The sequence below is a fragment of the Talpa occidentalis genome, unplaced genomic scaffold (assembly GCF_014898055.3).
Source record: "Talpa occidentalis isolate TD23 unplaced genomic scaffold, MPIMG_talOcc4v2.1 talOcc4.3, whole genome shotgun sequence".
In the NCBI taxonomy this organism is placed as follows: Eukaryota; Metazoa; Chordata; class Mammalia; order Eulipotyphla; family Talpidae; genus Talpa; species Talpa occidentalis.
Genome location: NW_023603184.1, coordinates 19653289 through 19679925, shown reverse-complemented (window position 1 = coordinate 19679925; position 26637 = coordinate 19653289). Strand labels below are relative to the sequence as shown.

General features: G+C 37.5%; 2 protein-coding genes across 2 annotated transcripts in view; one reads left to right on the top strand and one right to left on the bottom strand.

The window, feature by feature from the left end:
- ANO3 (anoctamin 3) overlaps positions 1 to 9428 on the top strand; it is a 391782-nt gene extending 382354 nt beyond the window's left edge. Inside the window, exon 31 of the transcript XR_008553472.1 lies at positions 9383 to 9428. The gene's annotated coding sequence lies outside the window, so the exon portion shown is untranslated. The remainder of the gene's footprint in view (positions 1 to 9382) is intronic.
- Positions 1 to 26637, bottom strand: part of SLC5A12 (solute carrier family 5 member 12) — a 44639-nt gene that overhangs the window by 1296 nt on the left and 16706 nt on the right. The window contains exons 7-14 of the mRNA XM_037522562.1: positions 24039 to 24168; positions 22998 to 23086; positions 18574 to 18686; positions 15074 to 15141; positions 6936 to 7022; positions 4008 to 4174; positions 2355 to 2458; positions 973 to 1100 (exon numbers count right to left, since the gene is read on the bottom strand). Of these exons, the coding sequence (XP_037378459.1) occupies positions 973 to 1100; positions 2355 to 2458; positions 4008 to 4174; positions 6936 to 7022; positions 15074 to 15141; positions 18574 to 18686; positions 22998 to 23086; positions 24039 to 24168 (886 nt within the window). The remainder of the gene's footprint in view (positions 1 to 972; positions 1101 to 2354; positions 2459 to 4007; positions 4175 to 6935; positions 7023 to 15073; positions 15142 to 18573; positions 18687 to 22997; positions 23087 to 24038; positions 24169 to 26637) is intronic.

The window sequence follows — 26637 nt, the reverse complement described above, 5'->3', positions numbered from 1 at the left end:
CACTCCTGTTCTTAGGCTGAGAAGACAGACTTACATAAGACCAAGATAACATTGCTTCTTCCAAGACCCTACAGTTGTCAAGTGATAGAAATATTTTGTATGACGATTGTTCTCTTACCAGTTTTATTTTCATTGCCCTAGTTTTATTTTCATTCCTGCTTTGCTTTAACCATTCTCAGAATCTTTCACTGGAAAAATCATCCTTACAAAAATCAGGTCCATCTTTGCTCTTATTGGGGTGGCATCTCTGGTTCCCCTGGAGAGCCCACACTTCCTAGATCAAGTCAGTAAGTTCAGTTTGGTCTAACCAGAGCTGTCCCTGCTGGCCTTTGACTGGTGTGACTTTGGCATTGTCTCAAGGCCTGACTGTGTAAGTGAGAAAAACTAGGGGTTATATGACTCCTGTTCTTTGTCCACCTATCAAATTCTTCCAATAGATCTTACTTTATATTTTCTCCCCATAGAACTAGGGATGTTTATATCCCAGTTGCTTGGCCATGTCTCCCTTAGTTCTCAGATAAAAGCTGAAGTTCGGAGAGGTTAATAACTTATCCAAGAAGAGTAAAAGATGGAACTGGGATTAAACATCCCAGTTTAAATGCCCAGATTAAACTGGGCATTTCACGCTAAAGCCTGTGCTTTTTCACCATTACACCACACTATTCCTTTGTCCTTTTCTCATTCATTTTTATGCCTTACAGAGAATTCACCCTCCTGAGGGCTCAAAAGAAATTTGAGAATTGAACACTTGCAATGCCAACAATTCATCCCAAAGGCACATTAACCTATCGGCATATTTATGTACTTAAAAACTAATTAGCTGAGGTAACTGAAGTGAAAGTTGGATTCTTTCAGGTTATAGCATTCGCTGCCTTCCCTCCCCATACCCATTCTTGCTGGTAGTTCCAGTGGCTGAAAAAGGGGATGCCTTGAGTTGATGCTTATTTTTCAGAAGTTCAAACATCGCCTCACCTGCTCTGTCCCACTGTCATGCTGAACTCCACACCAGCACAAAGTTTTGTATTTCTTAGACCAAAAGCAAAATAAATTGCAAACAGGTCTAATGAGCAGTGGTTTAATGTCTTTGCCGCTCTGGTGACCTATTAATAAAGCAAGACATAGATTAGGTGGTTTCACACTTTCAGGACTTCCTTTAAGGATTTCAGCATTGTTAACTTGAGAAGCAGTTCACTTTTTAGTATTTGGGTGAACACAGGCCTGACTGGTGAGTAGACAAAAATTGGTAACTGCTTAGAGGGGTAGGAGTTAAGTTTTAAACACCCACAAACTGTCAGGTCAGGCAAACTCACAGCTATAATATTCAAAGATAATATATTTATTCTGAAAAATTCTACTAGCTCTGCTGTAGTCTAACACAGGTGATAGCAGGAATTATATATAATTCTTCCTCTAGGAAAAATCAGTTTTTAAATCCCTGTTTTAAAATTAGATATTTTTGAAGAAATCAGAATATTTGTAAATTTGTAAGGATTATTTCTACTCTATTTTATTTCCTTCCAGCCCAGCATCCTGGCCTAGGAACACCCTTCAGCCAGCTACTGGACATTGTTTTGCTTCCTTCTTTATCTTTAAAATATACCAGTTCAATCTCCCATGCTTTCAAATCCTACTGTGGGACAAGAAATACATTGATATTCAAATCAAGTTTAAAGGCTCTCAGTGTTCCCCCTCCCAGAACCTTTGCAAATTTGGTGTTCTGAGGACTGTTCTCAAATACCCAATCTCATACAAAAGTCTTTAATCTGATCCAGTTTAGCCTAAATTTCCCTAGAAGGAGTAATGGAGTGCTGTGTTACACTCAGTGATCAAATTTCTCCGAAGTGCCAGACAGTGCATGTCCACAGCTTTTTCTATATTTTCCTTCTAGAAAAATATAAAGAAAACAATGTAGATCTTAATATTTCAAGTTGAGACACTGGCTTACCAGGAATGGGAAATCAGAGGAAGGGCAGATGAGGAGTGGTAAGGGTTTAATGGGGGAACACAAAATTCTAGAAACCTAGGAATATAGTTTCAACAGAAAGGGATGTGTGCATGAGTTGGGGAGGTAAAATAGATCCCAAATAAGGATCAGAAATCAGAATTATCTGTAGCAACCCAAAAGCTAGAAAAGTAATTGAGCTTTGTCTGATCATCATATAGATCTGCATATTTCCTGACAATTTGGAAAGTAATCCAGAAATTTCCTGTAACAAGATCAATGACCAGGAACAGAAGTCAACAGTTTTGCTAAGAATTAGACAGTAAATATTGTAGGTCCTTGTTGCAGCTAATTAACTCTAACTGTAGAGGGACATCAGCCATGGACAAACAGAGGAATCTATATAACCAACCTGTTAGGAAGCTGATTATTATTCCAGCAGCAATGCATCCTAGGCAGCCTACTGCACTGTAGTAAAGGTAGGAGAGCGAATACCACATGTCAGCGATTGCAGGTCTGTGGAGGAAAACACATGTCGCTAGTTCCATGAGTCCTGAAGTTATGACTGAGAAGTCAGGTTGCTGAGGGCTCATTTCAATACCTAGCATCTCTCAAAATTCCCAAACTTAACTTTTTGCCATTTGGTTATTTTTTAAAAGACTAGACTATAGACTAGTTGTGCTTTATATTCCACTGAATCCAATCTGTCACTAAATTATAACTTTTGTATGCAAGTACTGAGTTATAAGAATTAGTGAGCACCATGCCTTCTACATCATTTGTATTGCTTAGTAACTAGATCTTTATTCAAGTCCAGATTTAGCACCAGAAATTATAACCAACATTTGGGATAAAAAGATAAGTCACAGAATCTACATATTTGACTAGAAATTTCAAATCTTGGAAGATACTTAATTCCAGTAAATCTGTCATTATTCTGTAGGCACATGGGGCATTATAATTCTCAGTGCAGCAATCATGAATTCAAAAGGTGCTTAAGGAAATACATCTATGGGCAGCTTAAAAGGATAGATTAGAAAGAAAGAGAGGGGAAAGAAATGAGGGAAACCAATAGTACAATGAGGATAAGTTTACCTTCCTGGACTTCGTATTTTTGAGATTGGCCTCAGGAATGACATGGGCCATGTAAAGAAGGGATGCTAGGTCTAGAGAGATTTTCATAAATGGAGTTTTCCAAATTATTTAGTATTTTTAGAGGACAGGGCCAAGTAAAAATGAGGAAAATCAGAGGAGCACTGACAAAACTGAGATACTGTTCTGTCTACAAAAGCCATAAATCCTACATTTCTTAGATTTGTTCCTTGATATAATTATGTGAGAATCAACATTTATTAAAATCAGGTACAGTGCTGCTCACTAGATATTTCCTATTTTATTTAGTCCTCTCAGAGATCCATTCAAGTAAATACTATTAACCTCATTTTTCATCAAAGGACTCTAAGAATTCAAAAGGTAACAAATTACTAACTTGTACAAAGATATAAATTAGGTAAATGGTAAAACCAAAATATAAACCCAGGTATTTCTCATTTCAAAGCCCATGGTCTTTTCCTATACCATATTACCTCCTATTTATTGGTATCATAAATTACTTATCCCAGCCAGAAATAGAAGAGAAAAATCTTTTGTTAAACTCTGTATGGTTTGATTTAGAAACTAATAGTTCACAGCAGTGCTCCTAACTCACTATGTCCACAGTCTCTTTCCTCGTGGCCCACAAAATTCTGTTCAGATTCTTTTAAGGATATACTATGATGTTCATACCCATCCCCCCTATTTTCAAATCCTTTGCTAATTTTTCTGCTTTGTTCTCACACCTCTAACTCTTCACCAGTTCATACTTATACTCTAAAAGGCAGAGGAATGGATACCAGCAGAAAGCCAGACCCTACAGGACACTTTTCAACGCCGGGCACTGCCCAGAATAACACTCACAGAAAAGCAAGGTCTGTCTCCTCAAACTCATCGCTGAGGAATGCTCCTACCTTCTCTCACCTGGTTACCCACACTCTGAGGCTGAATGTCCCCTTTAATGTGACCTTACCTGCTGGATAGCACTGGAGGCACTGATTCCGTGACATTGGGGAGGGCACACTGATTTATGGATAAAGGCAACGGCCATGTCTTGGAGGCTGGTGCAGGGTAAATGAAGGCCCCAATGGCCACCCAAAATGACAAGACGATTCCAATTATGAGGCCTCCTAGTGCACCCTTAAAGAAAATAGAAATAATATATTTAACAAAACAGTTGAAAAAAGCACGAGGTAAGGGGTCCTGCGCCTCTGAGATTCTGACTTTCTACCTCAGTTTTTAGCCATACATCCTGGAAACAGACCGCTCAAACTGCTTTCCTCCCAACTCCCACAATGCAGACTTATTTAGCAGCAACTTGTTCCTTAAATGAAGACACTGAAAGATTTTCTCATAATCACTATATTTAGATTTTTAGCAGGAACTTTTTTTCCTTTTTGACTTCTTTCTCTTATTACTTAAAAATCTGTTGAAACTCAATTCCTAGTAAAAGATTTCATAAATTTGGGGAAAACTCAGATAATGGAGACATTACAAGTCATTTTTTATAGACAGCTATTAAAAGAAATTCTTGCTTCATATCTCTTCCCCAGTGATTCTGACAGAGAACAAAAGTTGTAGGCCTTTGTTATTTACTAGTCATGTCATTAAGGGTTCTATTTCTTGATAAACAGTGAAAAGTCCATGACCATGTCTCCTGTATAGAAGACAGATAGTATTGCAGAGATCAGGAAGACAGGAAAATAAAACCTGGGTATTGTGGTCTCCCCAAGATGGCCAAATCTCTGTGGGGGACCCACAAGATTCTGTTATAAAGTGCTAATAAATATTAGAGGTTTCGTGGATATGCAGTATCTGTCACAGCAACCCAGTTCTACCATTTGTTGTTTTTTTTTTTTTTTAAAGATTTATTTATTTATTTATACAAGCACTGGGTATAGTCAGAAGCACAGGAGGGTGAGAGAATTCACCAGAACCAGAGTGGGGAACAGAACAGGCAGACCAGACCAACGAAATACACTGCTGAGGGGAGCAGCGGGCATGGCAGGAGAGGTCTGTCGTGCCAAGTGGGACCCTCTCCGGCAGCCAGGGATCAAACCAGTGCTGCAGAGGCTGTGGGCAGCCTCGCAGCCCAGTGCTCAACCACTGTGCCACCAGGGGAGGCCCCAAGTCTACCATTTGTAAAGCAGAAACAGTCATTGGCATGGGTAAACAAGGCACAGTAGCTGTGTTTCAATAAAACTATTTGTGGGACCTCAAATGCGAATTTCATATAATACTTATATGTCATTAAAAGTTAGTCTTCTTTTGATTTTTTCCCAACCATTTAAAAACATCAAATTGGCTTTTAGCTTGCCCATCAAACCCAAAACTGCAGCCTAGCTGGATTTGACTTCAGAGTAATAGGTTCACTGAGCTCTGGACTACTAGTAAAGGATGTATGGATTTCAAAAAAGCTGCATCCCTCACTAATTTATGGTAGCTATCTGGAGAGCCAAGTTGAGAGGATCCATGTTATATGGAAAGAGAACCATGAATGATTAGTAGGATCAGCGATGTCCAAGGAGACAAAATGACACAAATTTGTACACTTACTACCCTCTCTCCAGAACAGAGTAGTTTTTCTGACTAAATAGGACCACAGTTCACTGCCATAGGGAACAGACTAATGTTTTAATGCACTAAGATGTTATGTAACTAGTAATTAGTTTACTGCGACTAGGAAATTGCTTTTCCTCATATTTTTTTTTTCCCAAGGACATAACTGTCCAGTTGATTTTTATTAAAACTAGTGTATCTTAATAAGGCTGCAGGAGAAGAAATGCAAATCCCCAAATGTTCCCCCGCCCTCTCCATTCTCTTTTCCTAGTCCCACAAGATTTAGCTAGAATAGTGGTCATTATGGTCAGGTAGCCACAGAGACCTCATTAGCTTTACCAGGGGCTCCAAGTTTATCCACTATCTGAGAGTATATTTAAAAATATACATAAAGTCTGGTTTTCTGGAGTTTAAAATCTTTCTAAAAATATGGGCCACCCCGGGGGCGCAGCAGTTGAGCGCTGGGTTGCAAGGCTGCCCGCGGCCTCTGCAGCGCCTGTTCGATCCCCGGCTGCTCCACGGCCACCGGAGGAGGGTCCCACATGGCGCGCAGACCTCTCCTGCCGCCCGCTGCTCCCCTCAGCAGTGTGCTTCGGTCCTTCTGCCTGCTCTGCTCCCTGCTCTGGCTCTGGTGAATTCTCTCACCCTCCCGCACTTCTAACTGTACCCAGTGCTTGTATAAATAAATAAATCTTAAAAAAAATAATAAAAAAGTATGTGTTTATTGATGACAATTAGTGAAATGCCTATTTTAAATATTCCAAATATTATTATTTTTCCAAATGCTCATTTTAATTTCTACTTACCGCACAGCCATGCAATCAACTCTTACATAAACACATACTCTTAGCTTGTCCATCAACAAAACTCTGAAGGTATAGAGTATACCAGGCTTGTCTCCTTTTCCTTTTTATTTAGCTAATTAATTAGATAATTAATAAGATTAGTTATAATTTTAGTAACTTAATGTAGAAAGAGCAAAGTTTACATGTTTTTTAAAGTTTTCAAAGTTGGGTTTTAACCTATTTCCCAGTGTAGTACCTATTTTAAATTTCATTTTGTGGGTTCTTAAGACCCTTAAGCCCTAAAAAATCAACTCTGAGGCTATGACACTTTTCACAACCTCCTCTTATTTTTTTTTCTATTTTCTGCTTCTAAAAAGGCTTCACTGAAGTCAGAAATAAGAGAGCACAGGTTCTGTTTAGTTCTACCATGGAAAGGAGTTAACATTTCTTTTAACTGGCAAAGACAAAGTGACCTTTCCAAGAAGGAGTGAGAAGAGAGAGACTAACTGGGGGTCAGACTTAGCTGGGAAGAGTGAAGGGGGTTGCAGGGTCCTTACCTTCCAGTTCACAAACGGGAACACAATTCCCAGAGAGAACAAGCCCAACATGGGGCCCCCACACATGCCATGGATGCTCAGGGCCGCCTGGGAAACAAAACAAATCAGATGATGCACCACTCTGAGGGAGTCATTGGCCACCCGAGACCACTTCTCTCTCTTGGACCAGGGACAAGTTCATTCTTGGTCCTCATGATTCCACTCATTAACCAATTGCACTCTGGAAATCGTTTCTCCCTTCTGAGCTCACTGCTAAGCATTGTATAAGAAATAAAAATATAGATAAACATGTCTACATCTGTATACATATATATACATACAACACAGGTAATTTAGATTTGGTAGAGGTTTCCTTAAAGTGGGCACTCATTGATTCATTTATATTTTCTATCTTCTCAAAAAATTTTCTAAAATATACCAAATAAACATATCTATAACTTACCTCTCTTATCATATAAGGTAATTGTGTTACTTCTCCCTTTCTAGCCAGAATATTTCAAAGATTTTGAAACATTAGTAAGCACATGATGTGGCAACTGGAGCACAGTCTGTATCCCATATTCCATCTTTACGACACTGTCTCTTTTAGAAATTTAATGAATTTAAATTGATGAATCTACATCTCAGCCTCTAAGTTATTGAGCCCAGTGAATTGACAGGGTGACTTTCATCAAGATAATTTGCTGTCGATCTTTAACTTTGTGCATGGCCTTCTGAGGTGCCTGGAACACACACAGACTCTGCGTGTATCTGAGTGAGCACATGTGTATACATGTATGCACAGAGTTACTCTGCAGTATAGCCCCTTCTGTTTCCATTAACTGTTGGGAGGCTGAGACAGAATGCTCTGAAGACCTTATCTCATGTTAATCAGACACCTAATGGAATGCCCTCGTTGAATCCTTAAAATTGCTGTCTTTAGTAGGTCGCATTACTTAAATTTTATAGAGGAGAAAATTGAACTGAGAGATGTTTTTTTTTTAAGATTTATTTATGCATACAAGAACTGGGGTACAGGCCAGAGGGGTGGGGGGTGAGAGGATTCACCAGAGACAGAGTGGGGAACAAAACAGGCAGACTGACTGAAATACAGTGCTGAGGGGAGCAGTAGGAGAGACAGGAGAGGTCTGCTGCACCATGTGGGCAGTTCCCTGGTTGGGCCAGGGATCTAACTCATGCTGCAGAGGCTGTGGCTAGCTTCACAGTGCTGTGCTTAACCTCTTGTGCCACCATGGAGGCCCCAAGAGATGAAGATATTAAAGGTATAGTTCCAAAGGTCAGTTGAGATACAAGACAGGTGTGTCACTTAAAACTCACACTTGCTCTCCTAAACACAGTCTTTTAAAAGAAAATTTGAGGGCCTCCCCGGTGGCGCAGTGGTTGAGCGCTGGGTTGCGAAGCTGCCCGCGGCCTCCGCGCCGCTGGTTCGATCCCCGGCTGCTCCCCGGCCACCGGAGGAGGGTCCCACATGGCGCGCAGACCTCTCCTGCCGCCCGCTGCTCCCCTCAGCAGTGTATTTCGGTCCTTCTGCCTGCTCTGCTCCCCGCTCTGGCTCTGGTGAATTCCCTCACCCTCCCGCGCTTCGGACTGTACCCAGTGCATGTATAAATAAAACAAATAAATAAATAAATAAATAAATAAACATGCCTCTATTAGAAAAAAAATTAAAAAAAAAAAATAAAAAAAAAATAAAAGAAAATTTGAGGGCTTCCCTGGTGGCACAGGGGTTAATGTCTCAGCCCATCAAGCTATCATAGCCAGCCACTGAGGCATGAGTTAAATCCCTGGCCCACATGGCTCAGCAGACCTCGCCTATCTTGCCTGCTGCTCCCCTCAGCAGTGTATTTCAGTAGATTCTCCTGTTCTGCTCCCCACTCTGTCTCTGGCGAATCCTCTCACACACCCCCACCCTGGGACCTCTAGCTTACATCTCAGTTCTTGTATGCATAAATAAATAAAAATAAATCTTAAAAAAAGGTGAGTAAAAACATGAATTTAACTTGAGGTGGTTATGTTGAAAATAAGCCATAAAAATAAAGACAAATACCAAATTATTTCACTCATATGTGATTACAAAGGAACAAAGCAAACAAACAAAACTTTATCCTCTGACAGCAAAATAGTGGCTACCAGTGCACAGAAAAAAGGGGTGTGGGGGAAAAAGGGAGATGGGGTGAACTGGACCGTGGTAGATAGTAACTAGTCCTTTTCAATGGTGGGTAAGTTGTATGATACATTGATGGAGGTGTAAACCATACTATTACTATTAAAACATAGTATTGTATCTGAATGCTACCTCAATTTAAAAAAAAAAAAAGAGAGAGCACAGACCACTTTAATGGCCTTACTTTGTATGTGGAGAAAAAAGTTATAATAGATTATTTGGGTTCTAATTTGGTCCTGCAACACATAACCACAATTTGTCAAAACTTCTTTTGTTAACTCAGATGTATTCTACTGCAGAAAGTCTTCTATATAAAAGTGCAAAAACCAAAGCATCTTCAGTCCCCTCCAACTGTAAGGTAAGTGCTTTTGTCCAAAAAAGATGAGCTGCTTGCAATGTTATTGTTTTTCCAGGTTAATTTAGAGAAGTCACTGACATAGATAAATCACTTATAAGAGGAGATAGAAAAGAGAAAAGCTAAACTTCCCCCCAAAATCAATACTTAATTTTATATTCTTAACATTTTCTCTGTTGATTGATAGCATTAATCCACAGTTCCTCTGATTGCTGAATGTGGCAGCGAACTTAAGAGCTATACTATGGGAAAGGGAATAAGTTAGGGAAGGTGTTTATCTCCCCCTGTGGGGGAGAAAGAAAATAACAGTATCTTAAAAAGTAATTAGCCAATATGGCACTGGGGAAAAAAGGTCTTCACTTGATAGGGGAAAAAAAAAAAGAGCTTCTGGATTTAAAAATATGTATTTTTTTGTAATGTGTATAATTAAGCTAATCCTAATTTTATCCTTTTTATTATTGTCACTAAGCATGAAGGAAGACTTAAAACTCAGGGAATAGCCTCACTGGCCCCGCAGGGGGAGGGCAGTGATTCCGAACATGTATCTTAGGGTTGGGATAGGCTTGCTGTGCCTTAACATTCTCATATGTCAAGAGGGGATCACAACAATGTGTTTCAGGGGTTTTTTGGGTGAATATTCATTATAGAATCCAAGAGAAAGTTCTGACTAGAGAGTCCTCTGAAGTGCCACCCCAGATATTATGCGCTATTGTCATTGTATTGTTAGTATTACTATGGTTACCTACCATGTTACTCAAGTCTCTGATTTCTGAAGTAAGTAAATTCATTATTGAACTGTTTTGAGATATAGAAAACGTTTTTCTAGTTGAGATAAAATTATCCTGGGAGTCATTAAAGCTCTTAGCCCTTAGCAGTTCACTGATGGTCTCTAGATAATAGCAAAATGGAGAGAATGACCTTTCTCAACTGGAAGCTCTGCAGTCACTAGTTAACAGGAGACTTTTGCTGCTACTATCTGCCCACACCCCTTTCTTCTTTCTTCACCCACTTATGGCCCTGTGGCCTCAGATTTAAAGTAAAACAAGTTATTTCAATATAGATCTTCCCAGATTCTTCAGTAGGCTAATGTATACTGTGAATTTCTGAGAGGCAACTGCTGGGTGCAGCTTGTCCTAAAAATTGTTAACTTTGGAAATTTTCTTTAGGAGCATTTCATAGGATGTTTAGCTCCAGAGTGCAGTTTGTAAAACTATAAACTAAAATATTGAAAATGCCTTTGTTTAAAAAGTTTCAATCTGCCCACACCCAACAACAGCCATAAATATACACAATGAAATGGATTAGTGTTGAGAACCTGAAATTAAACTTGGATCTATCCCTCACACCCAGGGGCCTTGGTTTCCGTCTTCCCATGCATTAACCCTGAATATGAATGCTGTCCTATTAAATTCAAGGTAGTCAAGCTATTTGGAAAATTAAATAGGGAAATTGCAGTTGCCTTTCTGCATCTGTCAAATCATATGTGTTCAGAGAAATGATTCAAATTATCAGCAAATTGGATGTGATGCTACTACCTTAACAGTAAATACAAGATGATTGCATTTGCATGTAAAATATAAAGGGACAATACCAAACACGTTCTATGAAGCCAATATTACACTAATACCAAAACCGAATAAGGACAACACAAAAAAGGAAAACTATAGGCCAATCTCCCTAATGAACACTGATGCAAAAATCCTCAATAAAATTTTAGCTATCAGAATCCAACAATGTATCCATAAGATAATTCACCACGACCAAGTTGGATTCATTCCAGGGGCACAAGGATGGTTTAACATCCGAAAATCAATCAACGTTATCCAACACATCAACAAAAAGAAATATAAAAACCATATGATAATATCAATAGATGCTGAGAAAGCTTTCGACAAAGTGCAACACCCATTCATGATAAAAGCCCTTGAAATTCTTGGGATACAAGGAACATACCTCAACATCATAAAGGCCATCTATGACAAGCCAACAGCCAGTATCATTCTCAATGGTGAAAAGCTGAAAGCAATTCCATTAAGATCTGGAACAAGACAAGGATGTCCACTCTCACCACTGCTTTTCAATATAATACTGGAAGTCCTAGCCAGAGCAATAAGACAAGAGAAAGACATACAAGGAATCCAAATAGGAAAAGAAGAAGTCAAACTATCACTATTTGCAGATGATATGATAATATACATAGAGAACCCCAAAATCTCCACAGAAAAACTAATTCAACTCATCAATCAATTCAGTAAAGTGGCAGGATACAAAATCAACACGCAAAAGTCAGTAGCCTTCCTATACACAAACAATAAATCTGAAGAAGAAGAAATCAAAAAAACCACCCCTTTTATTATCGAAACAAAAAAAATCAAATATTTGGGAATAAATCTAACAAAAGAGGTAAAGGACCTATACAAAGAAAACTATAAAACACTGTTAAAAGAAATAGAAGAAGACACAAAGAAATGGAAAGACATGCCCTGCTCATGGATTGGAAGAATAAACATTATTAAAATGGCCATCCTACCAAAAGCAATATACAGATTCAATGCTATTCCAATCAAAATCTCAATGGCATTCTTCAAAGAAATAGAACAATTATTGATGAAATTCATATGGAATCACCAAAAACCCCGAATAGCCAAAGCTCTACTGAAAAAAAAAGAAGGAAATGGAGGCATCACACTCCCAGACTTCAAACTATACTACAAAGCCATAATCATCAAAACTGCATGGTATTGGAACAAGAACAGACATACAGACCAATGGAATCGAATAGAAAATCCAGAAATAAACCCACAGATTTATGGTCAACTAATCTTTGACAAAGGAGCAAAGACTATGCATTGGAGCAAAGAAAGTTTGTTCAATAAATGGTGCTGGGAAAACTGGGTCGCTACATGCAAAAGAATGAAGCTTGACCACTACCTCACACCATACACAAAAATCAACTCAAAATGGATTAAAGAACTAGACATAAGACCTGAAACCATAAAATACATAGAAGGAAATATAGGCGAAACACTACGGGATTTGCACATCAAAGACATCTTTACAGACACATCACCCAAAGCAGTGATAGTGAAGAGAAAGATAAACAGCTGGGACTACATCAAATTAAAGAGCTTCTGCACAGCAAAAGAGACAATAACAAAAACAAAGAGAAACCCCACCAACTGGGAGAACATTTTTGCACCCAACACTAATGATAAAGGACTGATCACAAAAATCTGCAAAGAGCTGATGAGACTCAGCAACAACAAAGAAAATAATCTAGTCAAAAAATGGGCAGAAGAGCTAAAAAGAAACTTCTCTGAAGAGGAAATGCAAATGGCCAACAGGCATATGAAAAAATGTTCAACATCACTTGTCATCAGGGAAATGCAAATCAAAACTACCATGAGATACCATCTCACACCAGTGAGAATGGCACATATTAAAAAAACTAGCAACAACAAATGTTGGCGAGGATGTGGAGAAAAAGGAACTCTTGTGCACTGTTGGTGGGAGTGCAAACTGGTCCAACCACTATGGAGAGCTGTGTGGAGATTTCTGGACCTACTAAACATAGAGCTTCCATATGATCCAGCAATTCCACTCCTAGGTATTTACCCAAAGGACACAGAAACATCAATTCCAAAGAGCACCTGCACTCCTATGTTTATAGCAGCACTGTTTACAATAGCTAAGCTTTGGAAACAACCCAAATGCCCAAAAATAGATGACTGGATCAAGAAGATGTGGTACATATATACCATGGAATATTACTCAGCATTCAAAAAAGATAAACACATGCAATTTGCAGCAACATGGATGGCACTGGAAGGGATCATGCTCAGTGAAATAAGCCAAAAAGAAAAATACCAGATGGTCTCACTCATAGCAGGAATCTAGAAAACTTAAATAAGGGACCAGGAAAATGAATATAAGAAAGTGAAAATCAAAATCAACAAAAAACTATGAACCAGAGACACTTTTTGGGGGGTGGGGGGCGGGAGGGGAAGGATTGGGGTCAGAATGGGGCGTTTGCAATTGTATGGGGGAATATAAAAATAAAATTTAATATTTAAAAAAAAAAAAAAAATAAAGAAACAACAAAAGAACGGCCAAAACTGAACCAAAACAAACTCTTGACATCTGACTACAGAACTGAGGTTAAAGAAGGGAAAGGTAGGGGGTAGGAAGCAGAGGGGAAAGTGATTCCAATGGACTGTGGTGGAGGATTTTGGGTGCTTTGGTGGTGGGCGTCGTGTAGTGACACATTTGAGGACATATAGACCTAAAACACATACAGTGCTGTATACCAGTGTTACCTCAACAAAAATAGTCTAACTACAAAATAAATAGTGCATCAAGGGGAGAAAGCAATGAGGCCCAAGGCATCAGCTACAACTTGGAAATATATGCACTTTGAATGGGAGAATTTAAAAGGATGCTACTGAGGTCATGAAAGACAGACCTCACCAGCTTGCCAGGTCTGTTGCTTGGATGTGTATCTAGATATCTAAGTGCTTCAAGATTGCTTATTGAGCCTCTCCTGACAAGCATAAAATGATAAGTGCCTGTTAGAGAAAATACATACCAGTTTCCAGTCACACAGCTTCTCTTATGCAGACAAGTTCATTTGCCATGGCACATAACCCTCCCAGACTTAGTTCCCTGCTGCTTAAAACGGAAATAACGAAACCTACGTAGTAGTCATTGAAAGGATTGTGTAAGAGACACTGCTCTGTGAACTGGAATGTAGTCAGTTTAAGAATCTATAATCTCTCTAATAGTAATTTCTGTTTACTCATTTCTTCATGTAAGCAGCATTTAATGGAGGCCATGCCAAGAAAATAGTAAGAATGTTCAAATTGTGCAAAGACACGAGGGGAATCGCCAAGGTAAAAGTAGAATCTGAATATTTAATTATCTGATGATGCTTTGATGTTTGGGGAGGAAAGGGGTGGCTTGAGAGTCTTAGGTCACAGAGCAGGTTCTGTCACAAACTAGCTGTGAGAACTAGAGTGGGGTATCTTCACTCCTTTTTTAAATCATGCTCAGAATGAAGAAATGGAAACAGATCTTCCTTAACACTCCTTTAGCACTGACATTTTGTAGACTGGTAGCAGTCATGGGGGAGGGAGTGTAACCCAGATAATAGGTAGAAGTGGGTTCATGTCCTAACTCCACCACTCTTAATTGTGTTCATTTGGAACAGTTACTTTACATCTTGACTTCTTAGTTTCTTCAACGGTAAAATCTGTACATTAATCATACTACCTTTTAGACAAGTGATGAAGATTAAATGAGATAATCCATTTGGGACTATAAATGGCAATTTAGTATTTTTTTTCTATTATGATTATCATTGTTACTTTTATTTAAGTATCATAAATTCTTAGATGTGGATTGTAAGTGTCTCTAATTTTATTCCAGGGTGCCTTATCACTGAATCCTATTAATAGCTTCTCCTGAAAGCCATTTTGGTTGAAATTTTACATGTATGTTAAATTTGTACCTGGGATCAGTGAGTCTCAACATTTGGACCTTGGAGGAATAGGTAAAGCATTAGAAAAGAAAAGAGGGTTGAACTTGCTATGAAATCGAACGTTTTTCGCCTTGTTTCATTACCTGCACGACACCCCCCATGAGGGAAGCTGCCACAGCCATGGAGGTACACATAACGCCAAATAAGAGACCTGAAAGAAAAGAACATTTTTGTGATGATCATCTAAATGGGCTTTGAGGGATTCCCTGAGTGCCTGCCCTGGGCCATCTGATGCATATACCCTGCTGGAATGGCCCTTGCTAAGAACTCTTTCCACTCAGTCATCACAAGCCTCCAGAGGGGCAGTGAGGGGACGTTTCTCCTGCAGCCATCTTTTTCTAGTTCAGGCAGAATGAAATGGAAACCAGCCTCAAAGATGTTTTTTGTTTGTTTGTTTGTTTTTTCTCCAGGATTTAAGAAATGTGGAAACAATGAGAAAATGTGGGAAGGTTACTGGTCTAGACTAATCCAGACTAATTGCAGCTGCAGCTCCAACTTCTCATCAGCAGTCAGCTGAAGAAGCAGTAACTAACCTCAGTTCTTCATCTTTAAAATGGCTAAATACATGAAGAGGGCGTTTTTCAGGCTTTGCAAATCTAACAAGCATTTGGATCTTTTCCCATAGTGCTTTATTCACACCCTCCTTCTGGTGCTTCTCACTTCACATAAAGCTGGATTTGTTTACATCTCTAAGCCTGAGTAGCCTCAGGGCCTTCAGGGTTCTAAGCTCTGAGCAATTCCAAGGTGCCTCTAGTATCAGAGGATTTCACTGAATTAATCAGCATTAATGCCTTAGTCATCTTTTAGGATTATGACTTCTTTTAAACAATCTTTCAAAGGACATATTGGTTTTGCTCAATTTGTAGAGAAATCAGCATAAAAGTACATTCAATTCCTGTTGTAACCCATAAACTAAATAAGAGTTAGGCAGTTGGAGACTGAAATAGGGACACAATGGCAGCAATGGAGAGAAAATGATATTATTCATTCTGTTTGAAATTTTCTCTAAGCTAAATTTCTAATTTCATTCCCAGTGTGACTTTTATTTCAGTTTTATTGTGTATTGACCATATGTCAGCACTTCACTAGATGCCATGGTCATAATTTCAGCATTTCATTACAGACCCAAAGATGTCACATTCTAGGAAGGGACTGCACATCGGGGTTTGAGGAAAAGAAAAAGCATTAGCAACGAAAGTGGGTATGAACTTTCCAGAACAGTGTTTGGCACATACAAGTGCCCTATGTTTGTTGTGATTATTAATATTAATTATTTAATATTTAGTACAATGATATTATTAGGAACTCACTCTTAAAATGAAACCAGATTGTGGCTTTTGATACCTTATTTACTAATTTCTCAAGAAGACATAGGCAAATAAGAAAACTCAAAAACTAAAAACCAAAATTTATTATTAAACACTTTTAGTTCTTAAAATTGTACTCATTATTTTTAAAGATGAAAAATTAGATTGTGGAAAAAAATATTTGCTCTGAGTCTGTATTTTCATGAATAAGAATTACTATCTGCCTGAAGGAATAATAACAAAAAAGTATTTTCTCTCTACTAATGATTATCCTCTTTTATCTGTTCAAACAAGATTCTAGACAGTCAGCCCTCAATCCAGGGCTACTACTTTTATGTGCTGATGAGGGAATTGATTCAGTTTTCCTTTCCTCAAATCTTTATACTTCCATCAGATTGCAATCAATAGCAAACTGAGAGGCAGAAAGTTTAGGGGAAATTGGTGGGAGTTCAGCGAGATCTGGAGTGTATGGCTCTGCAGACAAAACAGAATTGTGGAATGTAGAGAAAGCTCCACAGTGATAGCAAATGCTGTGGATTTTCCCTGTGTTCTCTCAGCTCACAGCATTGGACAATAAACCATAAGCATAGGAGAAAATTCTACCTCAATCCAGCAAATTCATGAATATCTGCTAGAAACTGGGAATTCTGCTGGGGCTAATGCTCATCTACATGCCATTTGTCTTTCTTATTATGCAAGACAATGTATAGTATCAAGGCAATTCACCTATCCAGTTACCATCCCTGTGTCAGCATCTCTTTCTCCTTGTTCAAACCTAAGTAAGGAGAAAAAAGGTGGTGGGGGGAACCTATGGTAAAATGTTGTCAAACGGGATGAATATATTAAATTAAAGGCTCAAACAAAAAGTATAATTTCTGGAAATAATTTGCCTTAGGTATCAGAAAAAAAAATATTCAAAATATTTTGCCATCTTAATATGCTACAAATATATGTAGATTCAATAATGCAAACAAATATAGGTTAGGTGAAAATAAATGAGCTTTAAAACAGCAAGATAGGATGCAAAACCAAAATATTTAGATGAAGATGGTCAGATGTGGTAAGAAAAGAGTACAAGAAAGTTCATAACCATGATAGCTGGCCAAGAACTTCCTCTCCTTTGTATTTACCAGGGAAATGAAAACATATTCACAAAAAGACTTGTACAAGAGCACAACAACTTTATTCACTATAACCTCAAACTGATACAGTTCAGGCCCATCAGAAATAGAAATTTAAAAACTATGGTATATCCATGCAATTTCATACTATTCTGCTATAAAAAGAAATGAAATACTGATATCAAAACAACAAAGATAAATCTCAGAAATATTATTCTGAGTGAAATGACTTACAAAACAGTGCATACTGTGTGACTTTATATGAAATTCTAGAAGAGATAAAACAAATTTATGGTGGAAAATATTTTAATTGTAGCTGCCTCTGGAGGTGAGTAGGGGCAGGGATTGTCCGGAATGATGAAGATAGAACTTTCCAGGGCATAGTAATGTTACAAAAAAAATGAACAAAAGAATCACAAGTGATAATATGAAAATAAGACGTTTTGTAAAATATTAAGCTGTCATTTAAAAAACCATGTTTTCAAAGAATACACAAATGACACAGAAAAGTGCTCACTATAACATGCCAGGAAAAAAAAAAATAACCAGGAACAAAATTAGACAGCTATAATTTTATTTTTAAAGTCATAATACTTTTCTAAATTACCTACATTTTCTATAATAAGAAAATAAGCATATAATTTGTTTATACTTAAAAAAATAAAACTTTGTAAAACTATAATTTAGTATAAGTGTCACAATGCTAACAAATGTGCAATTACATGATTAAGTGAAGAGCAATTATTCTTTGAGGTGAGATTACTAGGAGTTTGGTAATAAAGGATGTTTTAGAAAAGAATTTGTCTGAACTGGGCAAAGTGACTGGCAAAGTGAGCAGAACATTTTCCCATGCAGGGTACTATTATGGTCAGCACAGCATAATCAAGAGATGTTCATGTGATGCCTGTGGAGTGGAGTGTGAACACAGAAGTGTTTCTGTGAAAACAAGGTTAGTGGGAGGATAGCTAGCTGGCCATTCTTTCCTGACCCCCAACCCCCAACCCTGGTACTGTTGAAACTGTAAGGATCTGTATGTGAGCTTCCTCATCTATCTCCAGTGCATTTGTGGCTGTAGGTGTATCCTGAACAGCACATGCAGTATTTCGACATGAACATTTCATGATATGGAATAGAAGGTTTATTGGCTGTACCTACATAAGCCTTTACTGATCCAGGTGCTCAGCTTGTCGGAGAGGTGAGGAAAGCAGCTCTTGACAAAGTCCTCAAAGGTCACTGTTGCTAAGGCATTGATGCTGGCAGCCACAGTGCTACAGGGAGAGAAAAGCAAGAACATAGTGCAACCTAAAGAAAGCTGACTAGGCTGCCTTGATGCCCAGGCAAGTAGATAAGGCAGGGATCTAAGAAAAGCAGGTATAGATCTATGTCCTTATTCTGGACTCCAGTGGAGCCACATGGCCTGATGACTCAATCATCAAAGCTTCTCTGTGCTTACTGTATCTTTCATTCTTAAACTCCAGTGAGAAAAATGGGCTTTCCTGTTCTAACCTTCACTTTAATCCCCTTGTAAGACATTAAATAAGTTAGCCAGCAGTAGCAGAAATTGTGCAGATGTGCATCTAGTTTGAATATGAGGCAGGAAGTAGTGACTATCGTAATCCACTAATCAGTACAATTTGCCATTTATTAATAATTCAAGCGCTCATTCATTCATACCATGATCTGTTTTATTCATTCTGGGTATTAAGCATCCAATGATGAACCAGAAAGCTTAGACCTCATGCTTTACTTAACCACACAGACATTTAACAACCAATTTTACAATTGTTATGAAGGAAAATGACAAAGTGCTATGTGAAGACCTGGAAGTTGGGGCTTATTTTGCAGACTAGCATGAAAGCTTATTAATTTTCTCATGAGTATTTTAGCTGGTAGAATAGATAACTATATTAAATCCATATGATGCAAAACCACAACCACAAATAAAAGTTTTGGAGAAGAAGTAAGTTTATAAATAAAACCTGTCCTGATGCTTGTTAAATTTTCTATTTTCTTATCTTAAAATGCTCGTTGGAAAAAAGCTATTTTTGTGCCAATGACATGGAAGAAAATTCAACTTTTACTTTTTTCTATAATTCAGAATATTCGTACCATTAATTCTAGTGCAAATTAACTCAGTTGGAATAATTCCTAGTCCATCTTGTGCAAAATTTTAGAGTTCCTTCCCTAAGTAACAGATAGAACATGTAGAAACGTCCTAAGTTCTTCTTCTGGAATTGAAACTCAAGCACTTTGTTTCATTCCTCCCCAACCCCTCCTGTCTCTCAACCACCATTGTTTTAGCTTCCTCCATTCTTGTGTTTTCCCTTTCCTTAACTCCTTAGGGTTGTAGCAGAAGTAAGCTCTCTCTAACATGCACTGTTCAGTGTGTCCCTTTCTTGGAATTTTTGCACTTCAGTTCCAAAGGATCAGCCATTTTCTAATGGAGGAATTAAACTGTTGACAGCTACAGAGGAGCGAATCAGACTAATAGTAAGGAGTGTGTGTTTGGAAGGAAGGCCTAGAGCAGACAAAAATTAGAGTATCACCCCTCCTTCTATTTAGTCCACTGGTTTCCTTGTTTCTGTCGTTAGTTTCCTTGACAATCACTTGATATGATTGATGCAAAATCCTAAAATGAGTATTTTAAAAAATAGTAATACATTAAATTGAAATTATACCATAAGCAAATCAAAGTCATTATATATATCCAAGGATGTTACTATTTTGGAAATCTTTCAACTTATTAATATGCTAAAAGTATTTAAAAAAAGTCCATTTCAAAATGCCAAACTTTTACCAGAATTTAATATCTCTCCCTGGTAAGAGTATTTCCTAAAAGTTGAATAAATATATGCATTTTTCTTTTTTACAGTTTTATTGATTTTATGAGTATTAATATAAATATCTTTCAAACCACATTTTGACATATTTAATGGTAAAATTTAAGAACCATTCCCTTCAAATTATCTAACAAAAATAAGAATTTCTTCTATTATTATTAGTCATTGTCTTAAAAGCACAATTATATAAGAGAAGGAACAAAGAAATGTAATTATTAGAAAAGAGAAAATGACAACAGTATTTGTAGCTGTCATGATCTTAATACAATCAAATATCAAAAAATTAACTAAAAAAAGAAAGAAACCTAGTTAGCAGGAAAAATTTGTGAAAGAAATTAAATACCACCTGAATAAATATTTAATCATATTTTAAAGTGCAATAATAAAATTATGATTGCTTACCTATAGATAGAGATAAAGGGATATAGAAAATAATGTATAAATATAAAATATAAAAAATAATATAGGATATATTATAAAAAATAATGTAGGATATATTATAAAAAATAATGTAGGATATAGTAAAAACAGCATTTTAAGTCAATGGTGAAAAGATGGCTTACTTGCTAAAAAATAATGAAATTACTGGTAGTTTATTCTCTATAAAGTAAAAAGTGGAGAATCACACCAGAAACTGGAGAATCTACTGAAACCTTGATCTTGGACTTCTGAAGAACTTTGAAGAAGTTCTTTGAACTTCTTGAAGAACTTTGAGAAATAAATTTCTGCTGGTGGTAAGCAACCCAGTCTTTGATTTTTGTTGTAACCACTTGAACATGCTAAGACATAGTACTGTTAGTAATGCCTGCCATCAAAGTGCTTATCAACTAAATTATAGTAGCTCAATGACAAGAACAGGGTAGAGTTACTGATACTAAAAGATTTCTAAATCATATTACTAAAGAAATCCATCAGTGTATAAAGCATGATCTCTCAAGAAAGCACAGAAGGCGTTGTTAACAGTGGTTAATTCTGTGAGGTGAGACTAAGAGAGTTGAGGAATAAAACATAAACTTTTGACTTTGACTTTGATCATTTTGCTATCTTAAAATTGTTCTTTGACAAGTCTTCTAATTGATTCTTTGTAACTAAGCTCCAGCAAGGGAAATAAGGTTTTTTCTGCTTACTGAGTTATCTGGTCCATAAGGCGGAGAGTCTTGTTTGAAGAAAAGTGATGGAAGTGAAGTAAATTAGAAGGAGAAAGACAGATACCAGATGGTGTCACTTACATGTGGGACACAGAAAAACAAAACAAAGGGTCAGATAAAACCAAACCAATACCAAACCCTAGATATCTGACTGTAGAATTGAGTCTACTAGAGCAAAGTGGGGAGGAGTAAAATGGACTATGATGGAGGAATGTGGGTGCCTTGGTGGTGGGTGTGGTGTGGTGACATACACCAGAAATGTGTGTGCCTATATCTCTAAATCATATGTAGTGTTGAGAGCAAGTGTTACTTTAATTAAAATATTTAATGAAGAAAAGTAATGTGCCATCCTAATGTTTTAATCCATTGCTCTCAACACTACTGCACCTGCCCTTCTCACAAGTGACTATCACCACTCATCTGAATAAAGGCCAGTCTCCTAACTGGTCACATTATTTATGACATTATTTATTCCCTGACTTCAGAAGGGACAGATCTAAGCTTCAGTCCTGCCTCTGTGATTTCCCTGACTTCAGGGACTAAGTCATGTCATTTCATTTAATTTGAAATGCCAGCTCTTTACCATTTCATGTTGATCTGCCATGACACCTGTCCACATCTTCAAATTTATCCCCATCTGCTCTCCTCCAGTTCCTTATGCATCAAATCTTTGTTCCTCGAATACAGCTTATCGAATTTATACCTTCCTCCTCCAATCTATAAAGATTCCACCTTTGTTAATCACAGTTAGCTCCTTGCATCCTTTGGATCTCAGTACAAATGTTGGTACTAATCAGGAAGTTCCCTAAAGATCCTATAAAAATTAGAAAGCCCAGCCTCACCTCTCTCTGGGAAGTCACCCTGCTATTTCCTCTACACTGCATGTCGTTATCAAATAATACCTTCCTTATTTTTGTTTTGTTGCATATAGCCCATTTCCCATGTCTATGAAAGGCAAAGGTCTATGAGGGCAATACTCATGTCAGTTTTGTTCTCTGTATTATCATCAGAGTCACCACCTGAACTTGGTGTAATATATAAACCTTCTGAAATATTTGTCAGAATCTATGTATGAATGATTTTGCTTTTAAGATAACTATCTTCATTCAGCTGCCAGAGTGTGCTATTGAAAATGGAGAGAATAGAAGGCAAAGGATCATTGTAGCTGAGGGAGAAGAGACCGAAGAGTGAGCTACTTTGTGTCAAGGTCATGTGAAATCAGGCACAGTTGACATCAGACAAGGTTGAGAAAATAGGGGGGACAGACCTAAGCTTCACCCTGCCTCTGTGATTTACTAAGTCACCATGAGTAACTTTTCTTGCTAAATTTCAGTTCCTTATATGTAAAGTGATGATAAGGTAAACAAAGTGATGATAAGGTAAACAGTGATGATAAGGTGAACAATGCTTCAGTCTCAGGCAAGCAATAATAAAAACAAATAAAGCATTCATTGTCATAGGACAATGAACCACAGAGAGAACTCAGTAAATATTGGAGATTATTACCACCATCACCCTTGTTATCTTTGTTGTCATTGCCATTGTCATTATCTTCGGCTGAGGCAAAGTGGAACACTGTCAGTATACTAACCTCAGGGTCCCACTGAAGGCGCAAGCCACAAAGAGCCCTGGCAGACCTGGCATTGTAGAAAATATCTCCATGACAAAGTATGGCATCAGCTGGAGAGGCAGAACATTAACATAGGATCAGTGGTCTTATCAGCAATGTTGGAAATACGAGAATATAGCATTTTAGCTAGAGAAGATGGAAAAAGGGAAAAAATACACAAAATGAAATAATGATAGAGGAGCTAGGGTTGATACAGGCTAGCCAATGATGTTGTAATCCAATTCCATGAGGTCCAGTTGTAAAGGAGGGGTTGGGGAGGGTCAATATAAGTGGACAGGGTTGGATGAACATTAGCAGCTTCATAAACTTTTAGCTTTTCTTATGTTTGCAATGAAACATATTTTCTTGCCTGTTTACCCTCAATGTTAGTAATTAAACCCTATGAACAACTGCTTTAAGCAGGTTTTCAAGGAATTATGGTTTAAGGTATTATGGTTCTAATCAGATATGTGGGAGAGGTGCCCCCATAGGGATAAGCAGGAGAATTGAATATACAAGGGAAGAGAGTAGACAGTGGTTCCCTGACCATATTCTCCATAAATGGAGGTCTAAAAGCAAACTTAATGTAGGTATTGGGATCATATTATTTAAGCTGTGATTAGAAGTCATGAGCAGAAGCCTTAGAGAAATAAAGGTCATTTTGCTCAATTTAAGATTAAAGCATCATCAGTCAACCTTGAAATGAACAGAAAGAGAGTCCAAAGGCAACATCAACAACTGAAGCATGGGTTCAGGCCTGCCTTCTCGAGTGTTCAAGGACTTGCCCTGGCTCCAGCCTTTGTTCAATGACAAGGTAATCGGTCATCTTCTCACATGCTCATCCATTCATATTACAAATAGTGTGTGCTGCTAGCACCCAAGAGGGGAGGAAAGAGAACAAGTCTTTTGGATTTGGGAAGTGGCTGGACATCCAGCAGAAAAAGAGAAATGTCCACCAACACCCATCAGTAACCAGAAGCACAGTCATTCAGCCATTCCCTCTGGCCCCAAGAAAACACATACCTGGTCTGGTGCTGAGATGATTCCAGAAGTCCAGGGGTCACAGTCTTTGAAGTGTGCATACATGATTAAGCCAGAGAAGACTGCACACACCAGAATGATCCAGAGACCCAACAAATTAAAGTACAAGGCTCTAGAAAAGAACATACACAGACCTATTGGTAGCCTCTATGCTTCTTTACAGTGTAATATGACTAGTCCCATTAGCAAGACTCAAGGCAAATTTTTCAGCAGTCTTTTTGCTATAAAATAAAATCCTACCGTCTTCAAGAGTCATTATATTTTATATATTTCCTTTTTTTGGGGGGGTGGGGGAAACATAGGTTTAGACTGGTTACAAAATTTGAAACTGGTAGATATTTGATTGATTTTCTTTTTCATTAGGGAGTTTTTCAACAAAACCTCACTGTGTGGTGTGAGGCCTATTTTCTTAGATAAAATTTCACATACCAATCACTCATATTATATGACTTCAAGTGATTCTCCCCCGCCTCAATTGATGAAATTGTCAGAAAGCCAACTTATATTTTAACATCTTTTCTTCTGTAGAGATAATGAGAAAGATATAAAAGTGGAGACGCTTTTGAAATATCCACTTTGGAGAGTAATTCAAACGAAATTGAAAGCTAAGGTTTTTAGTTTTATTTTTTTAAAGACAAGAGAAAGTATGAGAAAGCTAATCTCACTTTACCCATAAATTTTGGAGCAAAACTTTTTATTCTTCAACATGGAGATATGCTTATTTCCAGATTGGGTGCTCTTTTTGTGTCCCATGTTTACTTTATCTACATGACTGTCCATAGAAAGTCAGATTATTACTCTTTTTCTTAATCTCAGGAAAGACCTAAAAGTAGATTGGCCTTCCATTCACTAAATAAACATTCTCACTCTGGAGATTCAGGGGGCCAGACAAGCAACACTGGACATTTTCTTGAGGCCAATCAGTGTTTGAAAGGAATCAGTTGTATCCACATTCGAATTTAAGGACACATTCATTCAACACCCCCCACCGCCCGCCCAAAACCTATACTCTAAGTGTACCTGACTTTTGGAAAACCCTATATCAAAATACTCTCTTATGAAGCAAATATACCTAATGATTACCCCTCTTGGTAGCTTTTGTTTTACATTACTTACATTAGAAAAGGGAGTGATGAATATTAAGAATCTATTATCATTTACCTATGATACAGGATATATTTTCTCCAAGTTGCAAAGATTTTCCTAAGTCTATATGGAATGTTTTAGTTACAGCATGTTCTGAGATGGAACAGAAGTGTACATTTAATCAAAATTCTATACAGTCTTCCAGTGAGTGTTGTCAGCAGCCTCCAAGTGGTCTCTAGCTGCTCACGCAGTGCCCTTTAGGCTTCAGCTATGTGACAAATGAGAGCCCTCACCACATCCCCGCTACAGCAGCCTCCTCTTCAGCTGTATGCCCTGCAACTCTATCAGCCATTTGGACAGATTCTATTTTCTAAAGACAGATTTTATTTTCTTCATCTTTCCTTAACCTAAAAAAATTCTAAGCATATCTATGGTCCCTCCACAGGATTGGGGATGATTGGAACCAGGAATAACAATCCTAAATGCTTAGTAAATTATGTACATTTCCTAAAGGAAAGGACTATCTTTCCTTTTCTGACAATTTTCACACCCATTAAACACTATGCAGCACATTCCAAATTCCAAGAAACTATTATGAATGGAATTTTGTTGACTTTTGCTTGATTTAAACCAATCCACTAACACACAAATACATACATAGGAGCATATGTATATGTGTTTGCAAATATACATGAAACATTCCCATGTGATTTGTGTTTCCATGTATTCATCTCCTTGAAGCATGACTTTGTTTAATAAGTGATAAGCATTTAATAAGCATAAAGCATTTTTTGGCCTTGTGCGGATAAAAAGATTAAAAAGATAAAAAGATGAAAGGGTACATTTCCTAACTTAGAATAGGGAGATATTAACCAGGTTCTCAAGATAAAATAATACAAACATACAATATTTCCCAAACACTAAATTTAACAAAGAATTGCTATTTATTTCACTAAAAATCCACTGTCTTAAAGTGAGAATCAACTCTATTTTAAAGCAGAGTTCTAAATTAATTTTAAAGTCAAAGTCACATTTTATCTTAAATATATATTCAGTAATTCAACTATTTGATAAAGTAGTGGCCATGTGTGTGGCAGGTTTGTTAATATTATTTAGTGTAATATGAAATGAGTGTTACCAATGAATCAATGTAATACTAGATAATACTTTCATTTATTCTTGCTGAGTGTGTGTGAAATATATAAGTAATACATTCCTTTTGGGAATTTAAGTTACAAAATGGTGAAACATGGACAGATAATTTTATCTCTTTCTCAGTCTAAATTTTCATTTAGACTGTATACTGAAAGTTTTTTACAATCATTTGTGGACATATTCATAGTGACAATTTCTCACTCTAAGAAAAGCTGACAGCAACGAGACAAGTCTGGGAGGCTGGAACCAGGGGCAGCAACAATGAGGGTGAAATGCCCACTTAGTTTCAATTACAGCTTATTTCCACCTGTTTTATTAAAAAAAAAAAAAAAAGCATAAT